Below are 19,941 nucleotides of genomic sequence, written 5' to 3'. Positions count from 1 at the left end.
TGCTCAGGAATTTTTTTCCTTGAATTCTATATGGAAAGCCATTTATAAACTATGATAATTTGAAAAGCTGTTGGGAACTAGAAGTAGGCAGAAAATGACACCGTGTCATGTCCTCTGTAACGGTGTGTGACAGGCTGATCATTGCTGTGCCCGTGACACTGTCACACAGCACTAGTGAGTGCATAAATTAAGTGCTGAGTGTCACTGAAGTTAATCATGAGCTCTGCTATTCGTGGACAGGGGCAATAGCATTTTCAGGGATCAACTCCTACTGTCCTGTTCTTAAATACCTGTTCTCATTATATATAAAGAGGTTGTTGTAGTGTATCCCACTGAGTGGTTTTTATAACCCCGGATATCATTCTGCGTATTACATGTCCAAAAGTTGCAGGTTGAGCCTGCAAGCAAAGCAAGTTTCCTTGTAATTCTGTGTGTATGTTAGCATACTTCTGTTTCTGTACACATTTCACATAGAGTTTGTGAAGGAGTAATGGTACTGTAGAGCATGAAATGTAGCTTCAGTGTTTTTATTACTTTGAAGTCTTATAATGAACCATAACTTTATGCAGTTGTCAACTGTAGAACCTTCCTTTAAGAGATTTAGACTTCTGTTGAGACCCATTGCCAGCACAGTAAAACAAAGGGTGGCCAGTCAAAATACGTATCCTTTGGCACAAGAAATCCCCATGGCTCAGCCTGCCAGCCTGCATTCTCTGCATTGTTTATGCCTTCAAGATACATCAAGATTTTGTCGACCCATTTTCTTTCGGGGGGCCTCCATACAGCTCAGCCCATGCTTACTGATTACTTGTGTCCTTATTTCTAGATATTTGTGGTTGTTGTCCACGTGGGGTATAAAATTGAGCTGCTTGGAAACAGTGCAAGGTAGTTAGAGGTGAAGGGATGGCTTTTAGACTTTTTTCAGCTACCAAATACCTAATGTGCTGGATCTATGGGTGTGCTTTACTCTTTCAAGAAGAAAAAAATCTAAAATGTCTTTTTAAGCAGATTGCAAGGCAACATGGAAGTCTTTACTTTTAAGGTTGACAGGTTTTTTTACTTCAGTGGCATCTGTGATGTCTTTTTTGCTGACCCCGTTGTAGCTTATTTTAGTAGCCCATTTAGGGTAATCATTATACAAACTCCTTTCTATTACTTCCAAAAACCAGCTTTCCTGCCCTCAATGATAATTGTATCAGCCTTTACAAATGTGAATTAGTTGTTGAGCAATTTAAAAAAATAGGGGAAAAAATGTTCTTAAATTATGGTAAAAATAAATGAAATTTAAGGAAGAGATTACATTGATACATCTAAAAAGAAGACAAGTCCTGCAGTGTAGCCAAGCCTTTACCTGTGTCAGTAAAGATTTGTGGAATACCTTATCTGAGTCAGTTGACCTTATTGTGAGATACTGCCCTTGAATCTGTTACTGAATTATTTAGCATTTGTCCTTTTGTTTTTAAAGCAAGAGTCAATGCAAGGTATCATTTTAAATCAGCGTGCTAAAGTGTGCATATTCTGTATATCTGTCATTGTTGTCTCTTGTTTCTGTAATGCATTTGCATTACTATGAATCAATTTTATTATGCTTCTCTAGAGACTACTGCTGCCTGCACGCTGTGATATATTTGCACTGTTGTAGATATATATATACACACTTATATATAATTATATTATATAAACCATGTCTTTTTCAGGTTGCTTGTTACCTTTGTAGTTTACGCTTACTGGTACAGTGGACCTGAGTAAAAATGTGGGATGTGGGGCATTCTGTTGGTATATTACAATAATAGAGAAATCTTTGTATATTTCTGTATAGTTAATACCCATAAGAAGAGATTTGTATGTGCATTATTTTCCAAACTAGGGCTTTGTTTTCTGAGACTAGAGAACATTTACGATAATGTAACAAAAAAAAAAAATCAAATAAAGTGTTATTATTTTCAGACAGATGCCTTTGTTGCTGTTCTCTCTCAAAGGGAAGTGGCAGGTGCATTGGTGGTGACATGTTTTCACTGCCTGCTCCTAGGTTCCGGCAGCCAGCAAGGGCATCGAATTGCCAGTTTCAGATGTGCATTGTGGCAGTTTGAGGTAACTCCCAATACAGGTAGGTTACAGAAATATGCAGTAAAAATTCTTAAAAACGTTAAGTGCGGTCACATTGGCTCAGAGCAAAGGTCTGTATTGCGCAGTACCTGACAGCGAACAACGGCACCGCACGGGGAAGAGCGCAAGAACAGGGCAAGCATCAGGGGGTGCTTCCCTGACAAACCCTACGCAATTTGAGGACTTCCCGAACCAGTGGATTATCTTTGTATTTTCTTGCCTTTGATGGATTTTTCTTCCACAGACTTACCTGCTGTTCATCTTGACCATGCTACCTGCCAGTGTCAGCAGATGTTCCCTATGCTCTTGCATTACAGGAGGCAGTAAAGGATCATTCCCTCTTTACCTTCTGCTCAGCACTCTGGAATGTGTAGATTTCCCCCTCCCTTGTTCCCAGCCGAAGAGAAACCGTGTTTTCTTCTGCCAGTCACACCTGTCCATTCCCCATTTTACAAAACACCGTTCTCCCTCGTTCAGCCACAACACCCGTGCTATGTTCTGCAGCCTTCTGCACGTTTCTGTCATCATGAAAGGTCTCTTCAGCTAGTTTAAAAAGCCAGTATTTTTCCTCACGTTTCTCCTGAAGGTCCACATTGTCTAAGAAATGCCATGCTTACTATTTCTGCCATTCTGAACACTCTCCCAAAATACGGTCCATGAGGCATTGGGACTGCTGCTTCCTATTGCACTGGCAGGGAAACTCTTGGGCAGAAAACTCGACCTGTGTAAGGCCCCAAGAACAGCAGTGTCAGAAGGGTTTCGGTGTAGGTGTCCCTTACTTTGCCATATACTTTGTTTGGCTGGGTGGCTCTTCATGCTATTAAGCTGTCTGTTTGTGTATTGGGCTTAAGGTCAAGCCTAGGCAACATCACTGTCCTTGTGCCACCCCTCCTGACCACCACAGCAACAAGATTACCTGCATTGGTCACCACAGTTCAAGGATAACAGCCGTAACTTTTACAAGTTAGTTAAGTGTCCAGTCGTAGATAACGTGAGCAGTGATGCTTAAAGGATAAACTACCCTAAGGACACAATAGGATTGCCTTTTCAAAACTTAATGGCAAGATGATTTTCTAATGATAACAGAGATCATACTTTATGTTATGTTTTATAGACCTGCAAGTAATACTAGATGGAAGGAATTATGGTCCCAAAAACTAGATGCCTCCCCATGCCAACTGTCCATAGATCAGGAAGGGAAGAGGAGGAACGGGAGTCCTTTGTAGCCTGAGTGGCAACATAAATTAATTTTAAGTGTTTTATATTACAGTTAATGCTATGAAATAAGCCAACCATAAACTACTCATTAGCAACACTGCAAAAATTAATATACCTCACATGCAATTACCATCCACTGTGTACTCCAAATGGATTCATAAAATAAAGAGCGTTTGAAAATAAAGGACACTTTATGTTGTATTTTCTAATAGCTATCCATTAAAAACCTGCTGCTTAATGCAGGTTGAAAGGCATTGGAAGCCAGGGAAGCTGCTATAGTAAGACTGATCGCCTCTTTCAGCATGGGAGGATACAAGGATCTGTGCAGTGCCCAGGTGAGCAATGAGCAGCTGTCATGCTGTCAGTCACTAGCACTGACGTCTTATCTTGGGAGAGCCTTAATAAAGGGCTTGGTGGGGAAGTGTATATTGCAAGCTCTATTTAGGGCAGAAAAGCTGTCAGGGGCTGGATTAGTCAAATTGGCACTAATTGCATCAATTTCTTTTTTTCATTTTAAATTTCCTAGCCTTACTTGGTTTCTTTTATTTTTTTCCTGTGCCTTGAAGATTTTTTCAGGATCTGTGAATTTTTTATGCAATGTTAACTTTGTCCAATGGCATTGCTGGGTGCCTGACATTTCAGTTTTGTGGCTGTGCCCACACACATAGGAAGGCTGAGAAGGAAGTCAATACTTGATCTCTTCCACAGGTGGAAAATATTACCAAAACATGAAGCTGATCCATTGTCAGCCTCTGACTGCAAAAACACCCCTCAGAGTTGCACCATTTCCACCCACTTCTTTCTAGCACATAGTCATTCTCTTGTCCCACTGCCAGTTCATCTGCTCTGCTGGGCAGGTTGAATAAAGCTCCACCTGTTCCTAGGACCACCTTGCTCATCCCCACCAGCATCTGTTGAGTCAAATATTAAGTAGATTTCATGGCTTTATCAAGAGTCTTACAGGTGCTTTTTGTCTTTCTCCTGCGTAAGAATCAGAAAGTGGCCCCAAAGTAGTTAGAGAAGAAACAAAAGCTACAGTAAAGCTTTTGATTTTGCTCCTGTTTGTTGAAACCCGTATCCTAAGTCTTGGTGAAGCATCCCTTGGATGGGGTGTAATGCCAAGTCTGAAAAAGGGTAACAAGCAGGGGAAATCCTACTTTGTGGCAGGAAGGTGCATGTGTCCTGGCTGGGTTTTACTTACCAAATTTACCTTTCATGAAGCTTCCTGGAAACACCACAGACCAAAATCATCAAGCTGATGATACCTGCTTTCAAACAACCGTCAGTCCACTCCTGTGTTTAGTCATACCCAACTAACTTTCACGGGCTTTGAACCCTGGGAATTTCCTAGAGTTTCTGCAAGAAGTTCAGCAATGAAGGTGTTTGGCTCAGCTGCAGTGAAATATTTTGATTCAAGACTTCCAGAGTTTCATTTTGATTGTGGTATTTCAGTATTAAATCCCTCAAAATTTCTGTTTTCCAAAACAACATTTTGTTACGCTCAGAGGCAGAAGCGCACGTTGAAGGAAGCCTGGGAGACCTAACTCAGAGACGGATGGGAGCAAGACCCTGCCAGAGCCTGTCTTTGTCTCGTGTCTTCTCTGAGGGGAATTTCTGGTTACCACAATGGGTATTCAAAGGGTGCTCACAAAGCACACGATTCTAGCTAGATGAATAGATACACTAGTCTCCAGCAGAAAAGTACTTTGTTTTCTTACCCTGCTCACCTCTGATAGGCACACGGAAACTTTACCGTTCACTAGCAGGGGGAGCAGCACCAAATGACTGCAAACACTTGAACAAAACAGCATCCTCTTCTATAGCATCTGTGAGTGCTACTAGTTAGTCCTGGCATTTGAATGTTTTACGCATGGCAGCACACATACTTTAAAGCAACGTCTTATCTGTTTGGCCATTGTCTTCTAGTACTGAGGACACGTTTGTAGTCTCATCCTCCCATGGTGTACCTGGTGGAGTGTACTGGGACAGGGACCATGCATGCTGTCTTAGGTAGTCGGGCGGCTCACTGTTTTGTATACTGACACTGGCAGCTTTCAAATGCTTTAGAAGAAGGTTCAGATGGGGAAAAAGAAGTCTACAGAGTAATAATCGACTGTTCTGCCCAAAGAGGACTTTGGTCTCCGGCAGAAAGCTGCTTGGGAAACTCTCACCTGAGAGCTTCTGAAACTCCCACCTGAACTTTGCTCATAAGGAAGGTTTTGCAACCCACACCTCAGAGCAGCGAGTTCCCCTTTTTGGACTCAGCCTGACAGCAGGGGCAACCTCCTGGAAACTGAATCTGGGTCTTGAGATCATCATTCTGCCTGGTTTTAACACAGGGAATCAGGTTTGGTTCTTGTGTTTTACCTTCTGCTTTCCAAGCTGTTTAATGGCATCATGGTCGAGTTTTCAACTTTCAGTAAAACCAGTAGCTCGTTAGAGACTTGTGGCAGAACCGTGCGATTTAGCCGCTCTCAACAGAGGAAAATTTCAGTTTCTGTATTCTTTTTCACTTTTGTTTAGCACCTTGTCTGAAACCTTCCTTTTGAATGGGAGCTTTGCCAAAGGAGGTGTGTGATAGTAGCTGTAGCAGGAAGCATACCCTTTCCAGAGACACTTGGGAATGGGATCTGAAGTAAGTGGGCACATTAAAATACACCTTTTTGGAGGTGTTTTCAGTTATATCCCTTTTTCACATTGCTACAGGTTTGTTCTTCGTTGCCAGCACCCATCTGCTCTGAGGTCCTTGTCTGTCCTAGTTTTCTCCCGTGTTAATTCTCCATGTCAGCCAAATACAGCTTTCCTGCATTGCTTCAAAATGAACGATTTCTGAGACCTTTTCCTTGGCTACAATTGCTTTAAAAAACAGTAGAATATCCTTACTCACTGAAGAACCACACAGGCAATCGATCTGCAATGTCAAACATTTTCTATTCAGCCTGTATTAGAAGCTGAAGCATTGGTTGCACACAGCTGCCGTGATTACAGACAGTTCAGGACTACCAGGCATTCGTGATTTTTAAACATCATTCACTATCTGCGTAACAGCCTCATCAGCACAAATGCTTTGTGTCACAGAGAACTGATTCCTGTTATGGTAGCACCTTTGCTGAGGAAAATCATGTAGCTGACCTACTTTTTTTCCCCCCAGAAAAATATTCAGAACTTTGCTTACTTATTCAGCACTCTCTGTACAGCAATGTGGGTGTGCAAGCAGAGTTGCAGAGATCCAAAGGGTAAGTCTTCATTTGGGCTTCTCATATTTGCTTGTTAAAACTGATTCACATTTGTGACAGTCCTGCATTTTGTTAGAAGAGAAGCCTCGTTATATGCTTATCCTGCACCTCTTCCTAGACGACCCTTTTGGTCACTGACGGACACAGGGCTAGATGAACATCTGAAATGACCCAGTGTGGCCACCCATCAGTCTCAAGGTGGTGTGGGTGCACTCGGATTTCTTTCCATTATGCAGATTAATTGGGTAAAGTAACCAGCCTGAAACACTAAAAACAGTTTTAAAGTTTCTGTTTTAATTTCTCTTTCTCGTGCTGGGTAGAGCTACATACAGGCAAAAAGAATAAAAAAAAAGATGAAGAAGGGACAGAAAAGGTCAGACTTTACACAATCCAGTAATGTGAAGCTATTTCAATTGCTTTAGCTAGTGAAGCTTGTTGATCTATTGATGCAATATAAATGAATGAACTGCACATATCTGCTTGTGTCTATCTGCTGGCCAGGCTGTGAGCTCCAAAAGGCAATCAATTGCCAGCAGCCAGGACACCTCTGTTCCCGTGCAGTGATTTGTCTTTCTTGGGCCTCTGCCGTGAGGTTGGCTAGGAAAGCTAGCATCAAGTCAGAAATCCCTGCCAGGGCAGTGGTGTTCCCCACCTCTCTCTCTCTCTCCTGTCCCTTGAGTGGCTCTCTCCAGCATCAAGAGGCACTGATGGGAAAACCCAAGGAAGGAGAGGAGATACATACAGCTGCTTGTCTAGACACCCCTTGGAGCTGGGCAGGAAGGAGGCCTTTCTGGGCAGTTCAATTCGCCCTGCTGGGGACATCTGAACTAGCCAGATGATTTTCAGCCCAGAGGTGTCTTTTTCTCTCTGAGGGCTGCGAACGGGACCCATGGTGACTGACTCAGGTGAGGGGAGCCCGCAGAGTGACCCTGACGGTGAGGAAAGGAAGGTCCTTCCTTCTGTAGCCACACCTCTGCAGGTCCTGCACGCCTCTCTTTGGTGTGCATTTCTGTTTTGGGATCTCACTTTGCTCTACCTTGGCTCTGCCTGCCTTCTTCAAATCCCCAGTGGCTGTGGCTTTTATTCTGTTTTTGACAGCTTGTTTTATCACCAAAAATGTTAATTTTAAGAATTCTAGGCAGTTTTTTCAAGTGCATTTGGGTGGGTGTGGATAACAGTCTACATAGAGAGACCTCAAGCATTTACTTCATGTAAATTCCCAGAATAGCCATCGTCCCTTAGGACTTACTGATGATGACAGATCCTTAGGTCATAATTCTTTGTGCTATGAGCAACTAACTCTGGTTTATAACCTCAAATGTCCAGAGCAACTGCATGACCCAGTGCCTTGGCTTAGCATGCTGTTGGGAATGGTTTGCTGGTCAGCACACAGCAGTTAATGGTTTTTGCAGGGGACACCGTGCCCAGGGACAGCAAGTGAGCAAGTTCAGCCCTTCATGCTTCATCCCTTTGGGGCTAGACTGCTGTCAGCATGGCTTTCCTGCACCGTCACTGCTGTTTTTCTCCACGCCAACATGCAGACCGCTTCAACAGAGGGGCTCAAGCAGTTCCCAGGAGTTTCAGCTGCTGTGCCTTGCCAGGCTGAGTTTCCCAAACAAGTTTTGCAGCAGAGGACACCACAGTACCCACCCCCCCTTACTAAGACATTTCTGTTCATAATTTTTCTTGCAAAGCCAAACACAGCCCCAGTACGCTGTGGCAGGGGAAGCTCAGCAGGACCACTGACCTGCGCCTGCCTCGCTGGCACAGCCCTAACGGAGAGATCTGGGAGGGTGAGACAAGAGTAGTAAGCAGTTATCCATCTGAGCCTGTCCCTCTGAAGTACCCACATGCCCCCTTACACTCTGTGCTGCGCACGTCGGCACGTGCCTCTGCAGAAGGAAAAGCCTTTTGGTGAGTACATGTGGCTCAGTGAGGGCTCTGCCCTGGAAGAGCACTGACTCTGGCAGCCTAATTTCAGTCCCTGCAGATGATTTCCCACAGCACTAATTAGGATTGCCTTTTTCAGTGTGGCTGAATTTTCATTCTTTCTCCCAGCAAGACTCCTATGAAGGCCCCGTTACCTGGTGAATGCACCTAGTTGTTGCACCAGATTTTGCAGTGCAGTATTATCGTGACTACACTGTGCTTAGGCCTTCCAAATGCACCTGGGCTACAGTGCCAAACTTTCCTCAGCAGACTTTCAAAGACCTTCAGTAGACTTGTCAGTTTATTGCTCATATTACAACCAATATCCTGCCATATTCAAACCATATTATTGAGCCTATTGTAAGTGCGAGATAATGAAGTTACATGAATGACTAATTTTTACCTGCTTGGATAAACTTACTCATCACAAAAGTGTACTTGGAGAAATCTCTAAGGAGGCATGCGTCTCCACCATTTTCTTTCTCCTTGCAGCACAACCCTGCAGAACTGTTCTTTCCTGCTAAGCCCTGAGCACGGCTTGCTGCCGCAGCGATCGCTCATTACCCATTTTGTTCCCAACGGTGCTCTTAGAGGCTCTTTACTGTGCTCTCACTTAGCTGAAGCAGGAAAGCATTCGAGCTGCTGTGCCAAGCATTAAAGACACCCAGGAGAAAGCAGCCACGCTCGCCTGGAGACCAGGAGCTTCTCCTGTGTCTGGCAAGCCACAGCACGCTCTATTTCAGGTATAGGTCAGGGCAAGGGGGACCTGTGTCTTGCTTTTAGTGTTGCAGAGACTTTTCCTGAGCATGACCCGTGGGACCCGCTTGTGGGGACGCTGGTTAACAGCGAGAATGCCCGGTGATTCAGCTGCATGTTGCACCAGCAGCCGGGGCCCGTGTTGGGTTAGGTAGGGTACCCGGTGGGTACCTGCCTTCCTGAGCTACTCCGTGCCCCGATAGTAGTAGCACCGAGGGATTGGCAGCACCAGAGACACAGTGATGCAGAGAGCAGGAGGTGTCTGAGTCAGACCAGCTCAGTGGTCAGCTAACAAAGGTACCCTTCCCTACGCCTCGAGGGGGAAAAAAAAGCCCAAACCCACAGCTGTAGCTATATAAAGGGAAACACTGAATATTTTCAGTATTCAGAAGGGCGAGTGGCCCACATGAAGCCACATATCAGCTAACAACTGCAAGCAGTCACTTGCAAGTGTGAAGTGTAACTAACACAAAAGGCTAAGTGCCATGTTCCTTTCGGAAGTGTTAGTGACTACTCTTTCATCGGCGGGTTGCTAAGATGCCGAATTTCCCGGGAAACAGAGAAATACACAGCTTTAAAATAAAGACAGCAGAGAACTCACGAATTGTGTCTTAGTTCTTTTATTATTCTGAAAACCTGCACAGTACTAGCCTACTGAAAGAATAAAAGCTGCAAGTAACTTTTCATCAGAAAGGAGTCAATCCAAGGTGAAAATGACATAAAAATCGTAGCTGTTGCAAACTATGAAGTCTGAACGGGGACCTCCAGCTGTTGTTTCCTGTTGGAGTAGGTCCAAAGATCGCAAGGTCCTTGATGGAAGTTTCTCCTTTAACAAACTGGGGAGGTAAAGAGGAAAAGCAGATTAAGGGACATGTTTTCTCCATGAATTACACAAAATGCTAGGAAGTGTTTTGCCTAGATGCAGGACATGAAAAAGGCAAATTTTTAGCAATTGCTTCCCCCCCCGCCCCAACCGTACATATGTTTCCTAACTATGATTCAGATCAGTAAAACCAAATTATGGTGAATTGTTTCCATTACAAAATACACTGTGGGATGGGTTGGAATTGGCTGAGGCTATCGGTTATCTATATTAGAGATGCTGAAAAGTCCATCCTAATTAAAAAAATGGAAGTAGGGGATCAAAAATTTCTGTAAGTGTCATTCCACATTTCTAAAGCAAAGCCTTTTATCTCTTGTGATAAAGTAGATGTGAGTTTGGTAGCTGCACCTCTACCATCACATTAGCTGAGGACTTGAGCTCACACCTGAGCCCAGGCTACCTGTGCAGCCATATTGCCCACAAGGGCCTGGCTCAGATGCATCGGCAACACCCACCCCTCCGTGCAAGAAGCCGGTCTTTTTAGGATTTAGCCACTTCTTCCCCGCTCACGCCCTGGGTGAGGAAGCTCTGCACCCACACCAGGAAGGTGGGGAGACCCCGTCCTGCTCACTCCCTCAAGCATGGCCTCCCACCGCGCCGGGCTGGCACAGCACACCAAGCCTGGGCACAGCATGGACCCTGCCAGGAGCTGTGGTGTGTCCACGGGGACGCGGGGGACGATGTCTCGTGCAGGACGTTACCTTCCTCCATCATGCGGTGGTAGAAGCACCAGGGGACACCAGCGGGATGTGCCCTGAAGCAGCATCCCCTCCGTTCGCACTCCTTAGCTGTGATGCCGGGGAAGCCACAGTCTACCCTGATGTAAGGATCGTTGGGACATACTTTCATAACTGCGTAAAGCAAAAACAAAGGAAGGAAGGAGGTCGTGTTACTTTATGCTCCGTTTACCTGGTGCATAATTCACAAACAAAAGGCAGGCCACGAAGGTAAGGTCAGTGAGCAGATATGACAGCCATGATGACCTTCTCCATACCAATTTCAGGCAGCAGGTTCACCCAAATCCTTACCATGCCCGTTAGGCAAAACTAAATACCAAGGGGTGAGGAATTGCTGCTGTGCCCCAGGGGCTAGAGGGGGCAAAATTCACCCCTAGAAGTGTCTGGTAGGCAGTGACCCAGCTTTACCTTTCCTAGATCCAGCAATGGGGTGAAAAGACGTGTGTTTCTAAAGCAGTGTTTCTGGCAGAAATATTACCTTTCTTTGCTTTAGGAGCAAAGCACCAGGGAATGCCAGGGACTGAAGCGTTGAAGCAGCATCCAGCCTTCCTGCACTCCTCTGCTGGGATTCCCGGGTAGCCGCAGTTCCTCCGCTCACGGGGGGCCAGTTTACACTGGCATCTTGCTGTTCAGGACAGAAGTAGCAAGTTACTGGGTGTCAGTTTGCACGCTCGTTAGCGGAGGTGCATTTATCAGATGTCCACTGGGAACAATAATCTTTCCCTAGACTCTGTCCGTCTTTGCAAGCGTACCTTTTCTGTTGCTTGCTAAGACCAGAACTTGTGCGGCTTAAAAGCTGCTTTTAAACGAAGGGTTGTACTCCACCCTTTGAGAATCTGTGGTCTCACTTGCAGCCAAGCCAGCGCAGCACAGTGGGGTCTGCGGACTTCAAATAGACCACATCAAATGGTAAAAACCCGTAACTTCAAATGTCATGCTAGTAAATGTTTGTTGCTTTGCCCATCTCGTGACGAAAGAAAGAGTTAAGGGTCCAGTGGATATTCAAACAGGTGTAAAGATACAAAACCTTTGCATTCTCATCAAGTGACTATAAAAACATAGGATTACGTGCAAATAGTTGCGGCTATACTTCTAACATTTTAAGTCTACTGCACAGTCATCTGCAACCAAGAAATTCTGGAGATGTCCCTAGGTGTCTGTCATTGAGTTACTTGCTTTCCACTTCTTAAGTTGTCTAAATGATTGGTCTTTTATTGAGGAGGCAGATAGACTCCTTTGAAATTGTATTCACATGGCAAAGTAGCATAAAATAAATGTCAGAAGACTATTTAGACAAAGCTAGCTCCTGTTCCAGTCCTGGTCCTGTTCTAGTCAGCTCCTGGGCATGACTGTCCCTCTGCCTTTGCAGCAGGTTCCTGGTTATTCCACCAACACAAGAGTTCACTTGCAGTCTTTTTTATTTTGCCATAGATTTCTCTGAAAAAATTAAAAAGTAGGCTCCAACTTTGGTAATAGTACCAGAGCAAGACATTCGCTGTCTGATACCTAAACTGGAGACATGCTCTTGCTGCAGTTACAGTCAGTAGAATCAGGCCCACATACATACCTGTGAAGGCAACGGCAGATGAATGTACTTACTTGGTGATGTCATTCCCTCTGCCAAGGTGCTGAGGGCTACGACGAGGATGACGGAGAGCACAGAGATCCCTTTGAGGTCCATTGCTCTTGGAAGGTGGGTGGAGGAGAGGTGCTGCTCTCCCTGGGAGCAGCTCGTTTTATACGCTCCTTGTGTTTGCCCGGCGAGGTCTGATAACATTGTTCCTTCCGATGCTTCCCCTAGAGGTTGGGTTTTCTTTTGTTTAATTAGGAAATGTTGCCATGCATATTCTGATATCCCTGAGATAAATTTCTAGGTTCCCATGAGCTATTGATCATGTATCTATTATGTACTTAGAGATACATATCTATTATGTGATCCCATAATCTATTAAATGGACGCTGCTGGGTGCCTCTGGCAGCCCCAGCTGATTTCATTGCCATTAGAGTATTTCAGACCTCTGGGCAGCTTTAAATGGTTGCCACTACTGAAAAATATGTACATATATTTCCTATCCAAGTGTATCTTTTCTGCCTCAGTTTTTCCCTGGGCTTAAGGTTCTGGTTATGCTTACTCTGAAACGGGTAAAGCAGGAGGGTGAAGGTGTGACGCTTCCAAGCTTCAGGAGACCACAGAGCAAACCGTGCACCTGAAGAAATACATAAACACAGAAAGTGGAAGGTGTGACTGTGAAATACCGAGCCTGGCTGAGGCCACTGTTCGTTTCCACACAAGGCAATTTGCACCAGTTTGGAAGAGGAAAAGAAGGTAAGATCAGGGAAAAAAACACAAAAAACCCAAGAGGGACAACAGCATAAAGAGACTCAAGAGAGGACGGGAGAGTTCATATATGATCTCAGCCTGACCCACAGGCACTGTGCTTGTGCAAGGGTCAGACCCAAGTGCCCCAGCCCATATTTTGGAGTTGCTGTCCTGCGCAAGGAGGAAGGTCAGGCTCCTGGAGCAGACCCCCTCCCAACCTGCAGGTCCTGTCCCAGGGGAGCCGCGGCAGGGGCTGCCCTCATCCCCTCTGCCCGGTCCCCAGAGCAGTGTATTGCTTCACAACCCATCCAACAGCACGGGCACATGATTTGCCAAAAACAAACTTCTGAAGCACCACGTTTGACCTATTAATTTCCCAATTGCTTTTCTCCTGGTTTCAAAGGTGGCCTCTAAGGCAGCCTTCAGGCTGTTTCAGGACAACGGGCCTTGGGACCTGGACTGCCCGGTCAGGCTTTAATCTCCCTTTTGGACATTTTTCCACCATTTACTGTAACATTTCTTAGCTTCTAGCTACTTCCCAACGCTTGAACACAAGCAGAGCAGTGCCAGGGAGGGGGAGACAAGCAGTGGGATGGTGGGACCATCTCTGCACCCTCCCCAAAGGAGGCACCCACAGAGAGGGCAGGGCCAGCCGCAGCCCCCGTGGTGCTCTGCAGCATCCCTTTTCCCACAGGAAAACCACCAGGGAATTTTTCCTGTTCATCAACAAAAAAGGGATTCAATGCATTTTTTTGATCTTTGACAGAATTGTGTCTTCATGGCTTTGATTATTATATACGAGTTTGTTTTGTGCCTCTTTCCTTGACAAAGTTAAAAGCGAGAACTTTTAACTTCTATAGTTGTGTTTTGAAGGTAATTTATTTGTTGAAAAGTATTTTGAACCCTGTGGGAGGGATTTTGGTCTACAAGGGAAAAAATAATAGAGCTCATTTTCCCACTGTTTTACTTATTTAATACTTTATGGACTTTATTTAGGTCCATCCCTATTTAATATATTGATGGCACTTCTCACTGAAAGTCATGATTCGTAAACCAGACATTTTGTGTGTCCTTCATTTCACAAGATACCAAGCTGTAGGCAGAAGAGGACTGTGTTCCAGCACTCAGCAGTTCATGTCACACCTTTTACTTCCATCACTGGGAGAAAACGTCAGACTTAAAAATCCAGTTTTCTCCTTACCTGCAATGTCAACAGTGCTCCCAAAGGCCCATCGTGATGCCTGGTCCGGTGAAGTCATTAGTAATTTTTCAACCAGCTTTCTTCTCACAGTGCAGGGGGTGAGATTGGCTGAAACGTTGCCCGTGCACAAGAGGAAAGCAGTCATCTCAAGGGGGGGACCGCACTGCTTTCAGACCGCCATGGAGTTCTCAATAGATTATCCGCCCATCGCATGAGTCAGGTGAAACTGCCGATAACATTCATCCCTCCTGCTTCTTACAGGACATTAATTAAGTCCTTATCTGTCAGCTGTCACCTCTTGGGCCCGATCCCAACTACGTGCACAAAGGCAAACCTACCACTGAGATTTTGCTGCGGAAAAAGCGTTTGATTGGCATCTTAAAACAAACACACTGAAAGAAATAAGCTTCTTGCTTTCTGCCAGCAGATTACTTTGAGATCTTTAATATGTTTATATAGCAAAGCCTTGAAAATTATCTGGGGTTTCCCTGTAAATGTGTTGCCTTCCCTGAGGCCAGCACCTACCTAGACTTTTTGGTAACTCGGCGTAGGGTGCCCAGGCTCTGCGAGTGCCCGTGGCCAGAAGGGGCTTGGAGGGCTCCTTCCTCCTCTCCAGCCTCTGTGTCCTCCCTCACCACCCTCCTCCGGTCCCACGGGGCTTTTAGCTGAACTGTGGTGCTCTCATTTCCTTCCCAGCAAGGAAATGGAGAAATCACTGTGGGTGGTACGGACCTTCTTGCTGCGGGTCAGCAACAGGCTGCAACTTTTTATTCTGATATTGCAGAACTTTTAAAGGATGTGGGTATTTTTTTCTTTTTCTTTTCACTTGGAAACAAAGAACCAGCAACCAACAGTACAACTTTCAGTTTTGCATCCTAAAGGGAGTTTTTTGTCCTAAAGGGAATTTCCTTTTGTGGTAACTGTTAGTATGAGTGCTGACCTGAGAAATCTGTTGTTGGGCCAACACCACTGCATGTGAGCCCAAAAAATAAATCCCAAGTTTTGAGTGCTCCCTAAAATAAATCATCATAAAAGAGAAAAAAAACAGAGACAAAGGAGGGGGGAGTCTTCAGCAATTTTGCCCCTTCCAGCTGCACGAGGGGCGCTCAGCAGGAGGAGAGATTCAGGAGCAGGGATGCTCTGACAAGACCACTTAGGTGAATGTCACTACATGCCCCTCATTCACTGCAATACTGGTTTTTATGAGAGTGTTTCTAGAAACCATAGCAATGTGTAGTACTCTCCTCCCTTACCATTAGGCTTACTCTTTGCCTTGCTTCACAACAGCCACTGGTACCCTGCTATATCTCCCTTCCTCCATCCCTTTTGGAGGTACATGGGGGGTGGTGTGGAGAACAGGCAGCGCTGGTGCCTGCTCTCCCCCACGGTATGGCCTGTAGGACCACAATGTTTAAAGGGTGTATTTTTCAGGGTGTACTTCCTATGGGGCCCGTAGGACCATGTTGTGGGGCTGCTCTACCATGACAAGTTACATGGGCAGTTTGTATATGGCACCAACACAAACCGTCTGTGTGTGTATACACAGGGTACCCGCACAGCGGGCAGCTGCTGCATCTGTGGGCAGGGTCTGGGCTCCTGACACGGGGACATTCATCTCAGCATACATCTCTGGACGAGATGCTGTGGCTGGAATTAGGGACATGGGTCTCTTCCAGCTACTGTCCTGCGGACCCTTCTGTTTTCAATAGGCGCATTCCCAAGTGCCACTTGTCCTTGCAAGGCATGGTACAGCGATGAGCTTCCTTGCCCCTCCTGTTAAAACCTAGAGAAAATTAAATAAAGATAAATAAAGCAGGGGGCTGGATTTGGAGCTGCAGGTTTCTGCATGCAGCAGGGATCCTGGGCTAATAGCAGAAATCATTCCAGTCCGCCCCAATCCCTGGTGTAAATTAGAGTGACCTGGAGGTTGAAAAACTTGTAATAGAATCTTTAAGTGATGTTGCAGTCAATTCCTAATGTTCCTTTGTGTTCTGAGCCTGTATTCATTTATTTCTGTGCCAAACACAGCTGGGAATGGGAATTTCAAGAGGCCAGCAAGGTTGTTGGGATTGTGCAGGAGTGTGCATTTGAACAGAAGCAAAAATACCACGAAGAGGTTCCCAAGGAAGATTCACAGCTCAGCACCTGTAACAAGCATTATGGTCTCAAACTTGTATTGGGCTTCCCTAGCAGAGGTTATTCTCTAGCCCAAGCAGGAAATCCCCATGTTTTTGAAGCTTAAAGGTCAATATTTTGAGTGTGTGTGTGAGGTGTCTAACCACGTTATTTTTAGATATAGGTGTATTGTAAAACATGCTCAAAAATTTTCTTTGCCTCAAAGCAGGCAGGAGCCGTGCTGCAGCTTGGAGGTGTCCGTGCAGAGCAGTACGACCTGTGCCACTTGCCTGGGTCACTCTTGTTGGGCACGCACTGGGGCTGGCTTTCCCTTTTTCTTTCAGAGTGGCCCCCATTTCAGAAGCAATCAGCCGAGCAATGCTTCACAGGGAAGCTTAAAAATATCACATCTGGGAAAACACAGCTGGACCTAACTATAGCACGTGAGACTCTAAAGCTTGAAACTGTGCATGTTGTTAAACACAGGCTGAAAGATGGGACAGGTGAGATTTTTGGAAAAATTTAGACACTCATTTATATATGTAAGCTCCTGGAGTCCAGCCAAAGGTTTTGCAGTGCTCCAGTTGCATAGTTGCTGCCTGGCTTACCTTTGCAAGCCCTGTGTCCTGGTTTCGGCTGGGATAGAGTTAATTTTCTTCTTAGTAGCTGGTACAGTGCTGTGTTTTGGATTTAGTGGGAGAATGATGCTGATAACACACTGATGTTTTAGTTGTTGCTAAGTAGCGCTTATCCTAAGTTAAGGACTTTTCAGTTTCCCATGCTCTGCCAGCAAGCAGGTGTGCAAGAAGCTGGGAGGGAGCATAGCCAGGACAGCTGACCCGAACTGGCCAAAGGGATATTCCATACCATGGAACATCATGCCCAGTATATAAACTGGGGGGGTGTTGGCCGGCAGGGGCGGATCGCTGCTCTGGCATCGGTCAGTGGGTGGTGAGCAATTGCATTGTGCATCACTTCTCTTTTCTTGGGTGTTGGGGTTTTTTTCGTTATATTCCTTTTCATTACAATTATTATTATTATTAGTTAGTAGTGTATTTTATTTTACTTTAGTTATTAAACTGTTCTTATTTCAACCCACAAGTTTTAAATTTTTTTTTTCCTCCTCCTCCCCACCCCACTAGAAGGGGGGAGGGGGAAGTGGCTGCATGGTGCTTAGTTCATGGCTGGGGTCAAACCACGACAGAGAAACTTGTTGCATAAAAATGTCAACCATCAGAACAGGGGCAGATATGTGTCACTACGGAAAACATGGGAGGCACTGAGTCAGGAGAAATTGGATATAGAGAGGAACTCTGTGACCCTCATGTACACCTAAGTTCTGATGTAGGTTAGTGCAGCAGGCAGTGTCCCACCGCACTTCTTGTCTCCCCAAGCTGCTAAACTCACCCTCAGTGGGACCAAAATCTGAACAGGTCTGGAGAAGGAACCACAGAAAGAGAAAGAAACATTGAGCTATAAATGAAAAAAAAAAAAAAAAGAAGAAAGTGGTAGGGATAGGAGGTACTATACAGTCTCTGACGGCCTGTTGTATAAGATGTGTTGATCCATGCTTGGGAGCAGTGAGCCAACCCCGGCATTTCTGGTGTAAATGAGGGAGAGGGCTGTTTTAGCCTCCCACGTATTTTAACTAGATGGGTTAGCACACAAAAGCCCTCAAATCAGGATGTTATCTGCCTATCATCTACCAAATAACACTGTGGGTTCAAAAAATAAACAGAGAAATCCCTACATCTTAATTCTGGGAATGGACAGTTCGAAGTAACCATTGAGATCCACTGCTTTGACAAACATACCTACCTGAGATATACTAATGCAGGTGTCAAAACCAACTTTAACCGGGTGTGTACAGACTCCTTCAGGGGAATTTTGTAAAAGAATATGTCATTTCTACAAACCATAGACAGTGCTGGAGGAGGGCTTTTGTTACATTTCTGTGGCCAACATCCTTGCACAAGGTAAAATGAAAAAAATAATTACTTGCAGTTAATCAAATATATAACTCAGAGCTGAGTCAGATCTAAAAGCCTGAATTTCAACATCCAGTACATTGCAAAAAGTTTTGGTTGCAACTGCAAAGCTCAGTGCCAATTTAGAAATACAGTTCTGAGCCTATTATTTTTCCTAATGCTTCTGGGTTCTCCAAGCAGCCCATGATATCTGCATTGCCAGCAGTTGCCTTTTTTTTGTGAGCACCAAAGCAACACCAGAAAATGCTTATTGTTCCTGAGATGAGGTGGGGAACAGCCTGTGGAGAAAAGGACACACTGGCTGTAACCAGCAAGGCAGGGAAAGAGGCATTTCACTTCTTTTCTAGGCCCCATCAGTTTTGCAGTGACCCAGAGAGGGGAAGAAACTCCTGAATTGGGCCTGAGAAATGTGGAAGATCTGGTTCAAGACGTGGCCATTGAAAGGTCTCTTTATGATAGTGGTTGTGGTGCATTCCAGTTTACCATGCCCCAAGCAATAAAAAAGCCCAAATCCTGATCTATTACCTTCTAGAAAGGGAAACATATAAACCAAGGAGACTTATTAAATGGAACTTAAAGGAAGAGTAAAATGGGTGAAATGTTCGCAAACAACAGGGTGCTATGTAAAGACACAATATGAAAGACTCAGAGTAAATATTTACCATCAAACAAAAAGTACGAAAAGGATGTCCTCAGGCACACATATAGAGCCAGAACAATTAAATGGCAGAGTAAAGGAAGCTACTAGAAGAAAAAAGACTTTTTTTTCAGAGCCAAATAAAGAAAACAAAAAAAAACCCACCTGACTGCAGGAAAGTAAAATCATAAAGAGGTAAACAAATAACTTCTTTTAAGATAGGAGACAAAGGTCAGCAATCACAAGGGATAGGAGAGGATTTTTGTTGTTCAACATACTCATAAATCATCAGGAAAGCTTGGTGAATAATGAGGTGATTAATATGCTGATGATTCAGAATAATTTTTCATATTTTTCAAAAGTGCAGGTAACTGAACAGTTGCAGAAATATCTTACAAGACTGACTGGGTGACAAATGGCAAATGAAAGGCAGAGTGGGTAAGTGCAAAGTGCATGGAGGAAGAGTAACCTAATTATATAAACACAAAGATGGGGTGCAAATTACCTATTGTCACTCACATAGCTTTGCATCACTGTGGATACGCCAACTGAATATTCAAAGTGTCAAAAAGGCAAACTGAGTTTTAGTAGTTATTAGGAAAGGGACTGAGTACGAAGCGGCAAACATAATTTAGATACTGCCGCAATCCCTGCTGCTCCCATGCCCGCATCACTTTGTGACGTTCTGGTTGCCCCAAGTTAAAAAGGAGAAAGTGTAATTAGAAGAGATGCTCAGAAAAGCCCTCTGGCTCATGGGAGCAATATGAGCTACGAAAAAAGATTTTGAAGAGTGTAAGGATCTTCGAAAATAAGTT

The 19,941-nt window shown here is 44.7% G+C and overlaps 1 protein-coding gene across 1 annotated transcript; it reads right to left on the bottom strand.

Annotated features, from left to right (window-relative positions):
• Positions 1-9,755: 9,755 nt before the first annotated feature.
• LOC127012965 (trefoil factor 2-like) lies at positions 9,756-12,546 on the bottom strand. The gene is made up of 4 exons (XM_050891499.1): positions 12,461-12,546; positions 11,344-11,486; positions 10,830-10,979; positions 9,756-9,817 (listed from the first exon to the last, which is right to left on the bottom strand). The coding sequence occupies exons 1-4, from the start codon at positions 12,544-12,546 to the stop codon at positions 9,756-9,758; spliced, it is 441 nt and encodes a 146-aa protein (XP_050747456.1).
• Positions 12,547-19,941: the final 7,395 nt, after the last annotated feature.

This window comes from Gymnogyps californianus, chromosome 1, assembly GCF_018139145.2.
Source record: "Gymnogyps californianus isolate 813 chromosome 1, ASM1813914v2, whole genome shotgun sequence".
Taxonomy (NCBI): Eukaryota; Metazoa; Chordata; class Aves; order Accipitriformes; family Cathartidae; genus Gymnogyps; species Gymnogyps californianus.
The sequence above is the reverse complement of the archived record's forward strand: the minus strand, read 5'-3'. Positions and strand labels throughout refer to the sequence as shown.